Genomic DNA, 11,378 nt, shown 5'->3' with positions numbered 1-11,378 from the left:
GTCACCCCTTGCGGCACAAATACGACAATCCCTAAGGACTTTAAACTGTGCAATCAAATTGATTTCTTTGTTTCTGATAAATCAAACAGACAGCAATAAACAAAGGCACTGAAATCAAGACAAGACCGCAGAAAAAAAGTACAGTGCTGCCCAACAAACAAACACTATTCTGTTTCATTGTGAGGATGTGAGAGCAAACGGTTCAGGACACTTCATCTGTTACAGACAATCTGATTGAATAATTACTCCCACTAATATTACCTAAATTCGCACTATAGCTGATAGGAGGCCTTCATGTAAAGTATACAGATCAGAAATGACAGCCAGACCTCACAGAGAGGTAAACAAAACACAAAGGAATCTGTTCAGGGTTTCAGAATGTCCCTCTGAGGAACTTCTGCCGGCCGTTAAAGATTTGTGTGTTTGTGTTTACATGCACTGCCTCAGACGAAAAGGACTGTTTTAACAGTGCCGCACTGGTGTATTTGTGTAAGCTTTAACAAACATGAACCAAAGTGTGTGTGTTTGTGTGTGTGTGTCTTCCTTCAGGAGGTGGGGGTAGCGCTGGATATGTCCCAAAGCAGCCTTTGCCTGCAAGACCCCAGTGTAAACTATCCCCTCTGCTGGTCCACCCTGGCCTTCTCACTGCTGAGAACTTGGCACTGCGCTTTCTCACTACAGAGATCTTAAGACAGCCCAGTTGGACTACTGACAGGATGGAGTGAGTGTTCCCATGGAGAGAGAGAGAATGCAGTTTATCGGGGTCATTCGGGGTCTCGGCCTTGCACTGTTATTGGAGGCATATCTTGGTAGTAAAGGTTATATAGGATGAATTCTTTATGGGCCATTTTATAGGAGTTCTCAGCTGGCTGGGGAAGTGGTTTCTCTGTCCCCCATGGCTGATCGTCACAGGGTCTAGCACAAGCTGAATGTTTAGAGCGGTGTGCGTCAGGGCTTTGATAGCGCTCGTTACCGCTGGGAAGGCAGCGGCTGTTTGGTGGGCTGAGAAAACCAACTTTGGTTCTACAATGGAAAATTTCCAAATCAGCCCTTCTGCTGGAATATTGTGCATATGCTCCCTTGAATGTTTGTAAGAAGATTTCAAAGAACTGATTTTGTTCTTGCAATGAAGGTAAATGGGTTCCAAATCAACACTGGAACATTAAACATAACAAAAAATAAAAAAATAAATAAAAACTGGAGACTCCACAAAATGATTTTTTTTGGAAAGATATGATTGTGAGAAAATTCCAAAATATTTATTTTCTTTGTTTTAAAAATCCACAAGTCTTTCAGATATCCATACCCTGTGTTATTGTGTCTCTTTCGTTCCATTTTCTCATCCTTTATCCTGCCACTATTCACAGTGGGTGGTATATTGTCTGAGCGAATGAGCGATTAATACTGTCTAAACTCTCTTTCCTTCCTTCTTCATAAATAGAGGCGCTTTTACAAAGGCCCTGCATGGCAACGCTGCATTCCTGTTATACCCGTCACGAACAGCTGTTTTTAACGCTCGCTGTTGCCCGGTCACAACTCGTATGTGCAGACTGGTACTGTCACTCATTACATTGATTAGCAAGCTGTGTAAACAAATGCTAATCCTTAATGACGGAAAAGGCCATAGCGTTGTGCTAAGCTGAAAATAAAATTTAGCGAGCAGACACAGAAATGTTTGCATACAAATAAAACAGAATTATCAAAAGTTTTCTCTCCTTTCTACCTAAATAATAATAAATATGTTTTTCATTGAAATTTAGAAACTACTGTTTTCAAGCTATTCTTATATTTCTCCTTATTAAATCAATGTTACTGAGTCCAGAGCAGGAATTGATTTTTATTTTAATGTTATAATGTTGTTATATTGTTATATTTTAACAGCACAGACAGCAGTATATGTACAGTATATCACGGTGATGTCACTTAATACACAGATCTAATATAAACATGCGATTTCTTTCCCAGCTGTTTACCTTCACAGACATAAGTGACTGTTTTTAACAGTTTAAATGCAATGAGACATGAAAGAGAACTTAGTTAAGTACTCATGCTGTGTGACAGCTTCGGATATGTGCGCTCAGAAAAACATATATCAGAGGTTTAAACAAAAAAAAGGGAAAAGGGGGCGGGGGTTGGGTGTCGGGGAGCGGTAGCTGATTTGCATTTAAAGAGACATGCATGAAAATAGCGTGTGGGTAGTGGGGTATTTTGAAACTTCATAGACACATTCTGGGGAAACCTGAAACTTATATTACATCTTGTAAAAAGGGGCATAATAAGTGCCCTTTGAGTTATTTGGTTATGTGCCTAAGACATTTTGTTGTGCACTTCTGTCATTGTCCTTTATTTGAGTTTTAGTGATTTTACAATATAACAAGGTTCTTGCTTACCAGGAACTTGCGTTTCTGTTTCCAGTGAGAGCCCTGTGCATTGGTGTGGCGGTGAGCTTCTGTCACCATACGGATCAGCTCCCACTCTGAGCTGGTGGGTTCTGGTCGAGTCTTCAGGGATTTGACCATCTCCTCCTTCTTCCGCTTCTCACGGTTCTCCTCAATCAATCGCCGCTTTGCAACCCGCTTGGAGTCATCCAGAACCACTACGCCAAGGAGAAAAACTAGTTATTTCTTCCACTGGCGTGATGCACAAATCAACGAATAATTTTTATTTATGGTAATCTAAGTGGCTTTTCCATTTCACTTTAAAGATGTTTAGACATTTTTCCTGGAAAACAAGAGAAATACTGAATAACAAAATGATTCTGATGTGCAGAATGGCAGTGTCAGAACGAGTAAGAGCACTGGGGAGGGATCAAAGTAGAAACGAGACATCCATAAAACATTATAGAACAGAGGGAGTGACAGAGGAAGAAGAAATGTGGTCTGGGTTGAACATGTGCTGTACATATGTGAGGCATATGGACAAATGTAAGGGAAACCCCAGACTGAGAACTTCAGTTTGCATAAGATTAATGTTCATTCGCTGTCAGCATTCATTTGTATGTGTAAGGAGCAGTGCTGCGTTCGTGATCCAGTACATTGAGGTCCAAGCGTCTGATGTAGAAGCTTCTGTTTTTAGTTATTTTCTAATTTAAGAATTGTTCATTACAAATTATATTAATATAGAGATATACGACTTCTGATGATGAGTAAACAGACTGACTTAAGGGTCCCCTCATGCATTTTCATTTGTCTGTGTGCTGTTTGCATGTTCGGTGACTTTGTATGTTATTTGCATGAGCATGTGTGAGTGTGTGAGGTCACTCACGATCCATGGCCATGCCCACGGCGATGCATTTCTTGAAGCGGCACAGCTGGCACTGGTTGCGGGTGATCTTGTCGATGATGCAGCAGCCATCGTACTTACATGAGTAAGAGGGGTGGAGGTTCTTCTGGATGGTGCGCCTGAAGAATCCCTGAGGAGAATAAAGAGTGCATTCAGAGGCAGGGAGTCACACAGGTGTTATCGGTCACAAACTGTGCTTCCTGTCCCCACATAAGCAAGCGGACTGCAAAAGCATTTTTTTTCCTGTTTTGCTGTAAACATATCTAAATATCTTTTGAAAAGCAATCCTGTATATGATAACGAACTTTGTTTTAAACACAAACCTCCCTTCTTGTTTTGAAGATGAATGCTTAAAACAAAGGGGGAAAAATGACCAATAATGTAAGAATACAATATGTATATATATATATATATATATATATATATATATATATATATATATATATATATATATATATATATATATATATATATATACTCACAAAATGCAATATTTTCATCCACAAAAAAAAGGTCAAAGAGGGTTCAAAAGGTGCTAACATGCTAACGAAACCAAAAAGGAGTAATTCTTTTCAACCTTTAATATTAAATAAAAAAAACTGAATGAACAAATTATACACAGATTTATTTTGGTTCCCAAATAATTTTGATTTTTTTCGGTATAGTTGTTAAAAATGCTTACATTTCAGCAATCATTCAATACCACAGCAAAAGCTAATTGGCTTTGTATGCATTCCTAAGGATTTCTTAACAAATAAAAATAAATAATAAATAATAAATAATTATAATAATAATAATAATAATAATAATGCAATAAACAGAGAAAGTGCAAACATGAGAGCTGGAAAGCAGGTGTTTTCAGTCAACACTTGTTTGTGTACTTCACAATCATTGTGACAAATCTAGCTTGGTGACATCCCTAGCTATAAGGATGCATATCTATATTACTGACAAATAAGACAAAAGTCTGATTAAAAAATGTAACACTTTTTCCCCCTTTTTACTGGAGTGATGGAATCTGCCAGCTCTCAAGAGCTCCCGGTCAAAGACTTGCACAGCACAGTTGTCACTCACAATTCACTTTCTTCATGTGCAGAGAGACAGACAGTGGATAAGATGGTTGACGCTGTTCTTAGGCTTGTGATTTGACATGATTGAGAATGATAGGAGTATAAGTTTCACAAATGACAACAGGATGTTTTGTTGAACAGACCATAAATCTACGTGAGGTGACAGTCTAGTCTAGTCTGTTTATATACGTGTGGGGCTGAGATGTCGGTTAACACTGTGCACGAGTGATGTCGCACCTTACAGCCCTCGCAGGTGATGCAGCGGTAGTGATAGCCGGTAGCTTTGTCTCCGCACACCACACACGGCTCATCCTTATCCAGATAGCTGGGGATGTACCCTACCATACACAAAACATCTCATGTTAACTGACAGCAACAAACAAGTACAGTCATCAGCAAATCAACACCACAATTAATATTAAATATAAAAAGCTCCTAGCGTCATATGCAAAGAAGCTGTTCGTAATTTCGAAATTGTTAATTTTTCTGGAAGTGTCTGTATATTGCCTAGAAATTGGGAAAATGTTAGAAAACCTGATTTCAAATTTTGTTTAGAGCTGCAATACTACAGAAATGATACGCTTCAGACCTCTCCGAGTACCCGTTTAAGTCTTGTTAACCCTGATTGGTGAAAGCCCTGAAGAGCCTCGAGTGAGTTCGAGTGTCACTTGGCAGCACTTAAGCTAGTTAACTGCTTTCATGCTAATTTGCGAAGCCCTGACATTGATAAGAAACAAGTGAATAATTGCAATACATTTAAATACATGCAAATACTGTATACACAGTCCCTTATGTTTACTAAGTCTAAATTGATTTGAATACAGAAAAGATATAGTAGATAAAGAGTGTAATATTATGAAATATAACTACAATTTATAATTCTGTTAATTCAGAAATCTCTAATCTACTAATTTGGTGCTACTAGTTTACTATTATTAGCAATCTTGAAAACAGCTCAGTTCAAATGGTGATTTTATTATCATTATTATTACTAAAAAAACAGCATTTATCTGAAAAAGTAATATTTTGTAAGCATATAAATGTCTTTACTAGCATTGTTGATCAACTGAATGTATCTTTGCTGGATAAAACTGCCCACAAACTGAAAAAGTAATCCATACATGTTTTTAAACCAGTACAGGACAGGTTTTGTTTTATTTGATATAAAAGCTTAGCTATTTTTCATCCGGATTTACCATTCTGAAAACTAAAATAGGCAAAAATAAATTAAAAAAACGTTTCATTAACATCTGCAAAGGTTACCAGCAGGTGGTGCAAAAATGGGGCTACATAAAAATTCAGACTATGTAAAGTAAAGTATGACATTAAACAGCAGTGTAGGTTAGTGTGTAATAACAAATCTTGCTTTAGCGTCTTCCTTTCCCAAGTGAATGCGACAGCACCAGTATTGGAAAACTAAAAGCTTAGAGACAATTTTAGGACTAATATAGTTTATTTCATTTATTTTTTTTATTTAATCTAGTGTTCCTGTAGCTCAGTTGGTAGGGCATTGCGCCATCAAGTTGGGGTTTGATTCCCCGGGAACACATGATAGGTAAACATTTATAGCCTGAATGCACTGTAAGTCGCTTTGGATAAAAGTGTCTGCTAAATGCATAAATGTAATTTTTTATTTAATTAAATTTCACTGGTGAATAAATGTATTGAACTTCCTCAACTGAACAGCCTCTCCTTACACCGATACAAAGTCAATCCTTAAACACCCCTTTAGCCCGGGAGAGCGATCGCTTTAACATGAGTTATGATTGCCTAAAGGAGGATCACCAGAACACCACATAACAACGGATCTATTGAGCTAACTGATGCTGGAGTTGATGTGAGGAGGATCACGGGGCAACGGAAAACCCTTCTCTCCCTCTAGGGCTCTCGTGTGTTTCTCAGAAATGTGCAATCAGTGATGCATTCTGGGAGGACAGAGGAGTGATAAGCATACTTCTGCAGCTCTAGGCAAGAGCATCCGTGTCTTCTGTGAGACATCTTACCAGACATGCTCTTCACCGAACACTGGCTGTTCTTTCTCTTTCTTTTCGGGCCATCGAGCCACCTGGAAAAAAAAGAGAAGAGAGAGAGAGAGAGAGAAAGAGGTTTTGTATAAGTACATTCCACAAAGATGGCACACAGGTCTTGGTGGTGTTCTGATGTCTGCAATTCCCTGTGGTATCGCTTTATATTTTTAACCAGCACACATTCAGCTCCAAGTGCTTCAACAACATGACAACCCTGTCATTTTGATTTGATGGAGTGAGGATCACAAAAAGAAGATCGCAAATACAGGCAACCATTAGAGCCACGATGAACGTGTTCCTGACATGTTCATGTCCCGACTGCTAAAGGACCGAACCCATTCCACATCTCTTTTTTCAGTCATTTCCTGCAACTTTCACATTTATTTTAACACTTAAAATAATCAAGGTTGGTCTGCACTCCCAATTTTTTTTTTTTATCAAACAGGAGATAAAATAGACAAACGTTTCGGCTATCTGCCTTAGTTTGACAATTATTTGTTTCTCTATGATTACATAATAGATGACATACATCAGGTGATTATAATTAATCAATCAACCCACAGACTCCACTTTAACTTAAAAAACTATAAAGTTTGGGTTTATACACATTTGGGTTTAAATATGGATTGTGATTTTTTTTATTTTTTTTTGGGTGGGGGGGTTGGCAATGATTAAGCACTTTTTAACAGCATTTTTAGCCTGATGTGCTATTGTTCCCATTAATTCATTTTAAATGCATTAATTTTAAAATACCTAAATATGAAATTTTAAAATGAACATACCAAAATTAAATGATAAAGACCCAAAGCACAAGACCAAAAACAAAAGCAACTAATAATTATTCAAATAATGTAATTTTTTTAAAATGTACTTCTTTAAAAAGACTCTTCTCTAATATTAAAAAAGTAAATAATTACACAAATTATGAATAACAATAATAATAATAATAAAACACTAAAAACTACAAGAACTAATACTACTAATTCAAAACAATGATTTAAACATGATAAAGCATCAGGAAATCATTTTCAATGTGATCTGACAATAAAAATAAAAAAAATATATATATATATATATATATATATACATACACATATATAAAAGTCTTAAAAGGGCGTATTAATATTTTATAAAGTCGTCTTACTCTTCATAAAAAATATTAACAAAATAAGGTTTAAAAACTGTACAATAATAATTTAATTATATAATTGTTATCTATGAGTAATACCCAAAAACAAACCAAAGAAACATTAATAGTGTTTAGATTAAGTGATTAGAAATGAAAAAAATCTCTGGAAAGAAATACTATGCTTTGTTAGGACCCCAGCTTAAAATGACATCTGATTTTTATTTTATTTTTTAATAGCAATATATCCCACTGCTGATCAACTTCTCAAAAACGATGTCCAGTTTCACGGCCAACACATAACATCTAGTGTAACACCCATTCTGACTGAAGAGGCAAGTGCACTGACAGACTTTTAGCTCTAAAATGACTGAACATCATTTATTAAAGAGAGAGCTGCTGATGTAACAAAGATGGGGAGGGCAAACGAGCAGTGATGTAATGCAGCAACTACCAATGAGACGGCCGACGAACAGCCGAACATCGTGGCTTAATAACACAGCCACTCTACGACCTCCAGCAACACATACGTGTGAACGCCACTGTCTCTGGCTGTGATTAAAGGGCTGGAGTGGCTTAGCTCTACGCTGGGAAAGTCAGCAGTTATGTAACAAAGTGTCCAAATAATGCAAGCAAATCTGTTAGCATTCGGTGCTAGTCCCTCAACACCCCTTCAACACCTTTGCCATCACTAACGTTAATGCTAGCCTCTTTAAATATACATCAAAAAGAGTTGGATTTCTAAATGGCGAGCTGTTTTAACTCCACGTGATACCAATTAGAGTGTATTCGTAAGATCATGAGCTGGATTTTGACAGGCATAAAAATTAATTCAAACCTCAAAAGCTGTAGAGGAGGACTTCTTTCAGGTTACATAACTGCCCCTGTTACGCATACAAAAATATTGTGGAGGGACAGTATCAGGTAACACAATAATACTGTAGTACTTTGATATACAGCCTCAGTTCATGTATTTATGTGCTATTCTAAGCATCCCAATGGTACTTTTTATTAGTGTCTCGAATTTGCCCTTTTCTTCCTTTGATAGATTCTTCTGGAAATTACCAAGAGAACACAAAACAAGGTTCATGTGATGTGCTCCCTTAAGCCATCGCGATGTCACACACATAAACACAAAGAAGGCCATCTTTGTTCAAAGCCATGGGGAAAAAATTATAAAAGGTTCAAAGTCTAATACTGGCTTGTGTTCTTTCACTCGTCATATTGTTTTTGTCATTTGCTGTATTGATTCTGCAGCTGTGGAACGTCATTTATGAATGCCATTTAATATGTCTGACTGAGGTTCGGTGAGGACACAGAAGCCTCTAGACTTTTTTTTTTCCTCTCGGGCATACGGAAATGTCACTCTAAAGCTGCGTTGTCTTTGTCACAATCACTCTGATATGCTGTTGTGGATGGTTTTACCAATACAACTGTCGATCACCTGCTGTCCTCATGAGAACCTGTTCGGCACAAAGAAAGCATTGCAGATTTCACATTTCATTTCAGACATTTTCATGCTTGGCAAACAAAATCTCGGCGAAAGCAATGTGCAAATATCACTTGAGAACATAAACATATACAGTGCCATAGAAAGATGGGTATAAAGAAAGATAAAGCAGCTAGGGTTTTTTTTTTTTAACTCTGACACTTACTATAAAAAGAAACCTCAGAGGATTCTGCCTAGTCAGAAACGGATGGGAGGGGTAAATCAAATAAATAAATAAATAACAGCCAAGTTGGCACTTGCTCTCTGCAGAAACATCAATTATTCCGAATCCAAATGGAAGAGCTACACAACTTTCCCATTAAAGGGACAGAGGACAACCGCTGTAACATCGAAGACGAAAGGTTGCAGTTTGCACAGTAATACTGTGATATGAGCCGGGGCTGAGCTTCTATCATTTTGCGCACAGAGCGACGAACAACCGGATCATGATCGGTTCGATCTGATGATACTAAAACAGATTCTCATTAAATTCTCAGATGCAGCAGCATACATGACTCAAAAGTATCAGAAATCTGCATGTTGAGATCGAATCAGTCGAGTTCCCCAAAAAAAGACGTGCACAGACAGGAACCTGTTTTAGGGTTTTGAAGTAGACTGTGAAGAGACCCATTCTGGGTTTTCCACACATTTTACCAATGAATTACCATCGGTAATGTCTTTTAATGATTTTCCCATTCATGCTCATGTTTAATAATATTAATAGTAGTAATAATAGTAATAAACTAAAAATAACAATAAAGTACCACTAATACCACCACTACTAATGATAACATTTCTACCTTCTACCAATTATAATAATAACAAAAATGTTATAATAATAATAAAATAATTGGACAAGTAATTTTAACAATATAACATAATATAACATAACATAATTTGCATAATGCATAATAAAACACATTGATTTATAATACTTTCTCTTAACGGTTTTCCCAAAATTGGCTTGGTTAAGATATCAGAATTTCAAATATAAGCCATCTTTTCATGATCGTGAGAACCTTGTTAACACAGTTACGAGAGCAACATGACTAGACTTGTAGAGCGATACAGGTAGAAGCGTCTCACCTGATAACGCAGTGGGATTGGAGGATGTGCATGGTGAAGACGAAACGCTCGGCTGTTCTGCAGAATTATAACTCTTCACCACATCAACGGAGCGAGCCGTATAAACACACTCTGACTGAATTCTCTTTGATGCCTCTCTTGCATAAGTGCTCTCTCTCTCACTTGCTGTCGTTTGGCAACCCTCCCTCTCTTTTTTCCCCTCTGCCCACTGTCTCTCTAACTCCGAATTTACTGACTGTTCTTTACGATTTTTTCTAAGAATCCCTTGTGAGAGATTGTCTCTCTCGCTCTTAATCCCTTCCGTGGTCTGTGATTGGGTGTTGTGATCTCTCCCGCGGGCGGTAATCCAGGGTTAGGAGTGAGAGACGGTGAGATTGGGTGAGCGGTGTGATAAAGCAGGAGAGATGGAGCCTGAGATATGCCAGCGCCCATAAACATGCCAACTGGTTCTGTCACCACCGGTTATTTTCACCTTTATTTACTCCGTACCCTTGTGGTGTATTTATATCCAGTGAGGTTTCATTCATCCTCTAAGACGAGGCAAACACAGTACAAGCAGTGACAGTGGGTTAATTCAGGGGAATAATATAAATAAATAAAATGACGGAGGGAGTTTGGGGGAAAAAAAGAAACATCTTTGGATAAAGATAATTTAAAAAATTAAATAAAAATAATAATAATAATAATAATAATAAAAAAAAATAAAAAAAAAAAAAATATATATATATATATATATATATATATATATATATATATATATATATATATATATATATATATATATAAATATATATTGTACGCACATCTAGGCTGTATTTATGTTAAGAAAATACAACTTTTACAATGTAAAATAACTGTTTTCTAATTTAATACATTTTAAAATTTATTCTTGTGATGGCACAGCCATTACTCCAGTTTTCAATGTTACATCTTGTTGATTTGGCGTTCAAGAAACATCTCTCTTTATTATCAGTGATATTTTGGATGAAAACCGGGAGGCTTGTGACTGTCCCATTGATTGCCAAGTAAATAAAACTTTCAAGGTCCAGAAAAGTATGAAAGACATCATCAGAATAGTCCATCTGCCATCAGTGGTTCAACTGTAATGTTATGAAGCGACGAGAATATTTTTTTTGCATGTGCAGAAAACAAAAACAATGATTTTATTCAACAACTAAACTCTGTCTCTCTTGGCATTTTGGAGAATATCCGCTGGACATGAGCAGCTTACACTCTTCTGTGTCAGCCACGCAGCCCAGATGCGCTGTTTTCGTTCAAATCAAAGCAGAAGAACGTAA

At 37.0% G+C, this 11,378-nt stretch overlaps 1 protein-coding gene across 2 annotated transcripts in view; it reads right to left on the bottom strand.

The window, feature by feature from the left end:
* LOC113111867 (thyroid hormone receptor alpha) overlaps positions 1–11,378 on the bottom strand; it is a 134,686-nt gene that overhangs the window by 10,979 nt on the left and 112,329 nt on the right. Inside the window, exons 1-5 of one of the 2 annotated variants that reach the window (XM_026277031.1) lie at positions 10,081–10,698; positions 6,356–6,417; positions 4,590–4,690; positions 3,265–3,412; positions 2,391–2,596 (exon numbers count right to left, since the gene is read on the bottom strand). In XM_026277031.1, the coding sequence (XP_026132816.1) occupies positions 2,391–2,596; positions 3,265–3,412; positions 4,590–4,690; positions 6,356–6,417; positions 10,081–10,112 (549 nt within the window). In that variant the 5' untranslated portion in view covers positions 10,113–10,698. Of the gene's footprint in view, positions 1–2,390; positions 2,597–3,264; positions 3,413–4,589; positions 4,691–6,355; positions 6,418–10,080; positions 10,699–11,378 lie in introns of those variants that run through there. The other variant, XM_026277030.1, reaches the window with a different exon arrangement.

This window comes from Carassius auratus, chromosome 12, assembly GCF_003368295.1.
Source record: "Carassius auratus strain Wakin chromosome 12, ASM336829v1, whole genome shotgun sequence".
Taxonomy (NCBI): domain Eukaryota; kingdom Metazoa; phylum Chordata; class Actinopteri; order Cypriniformes; family Cyprinidae; genus Carassius; species Carassius auratus.
This window is presented reverse-complemented; position numbering and strand designations above follow the sequence as displayed.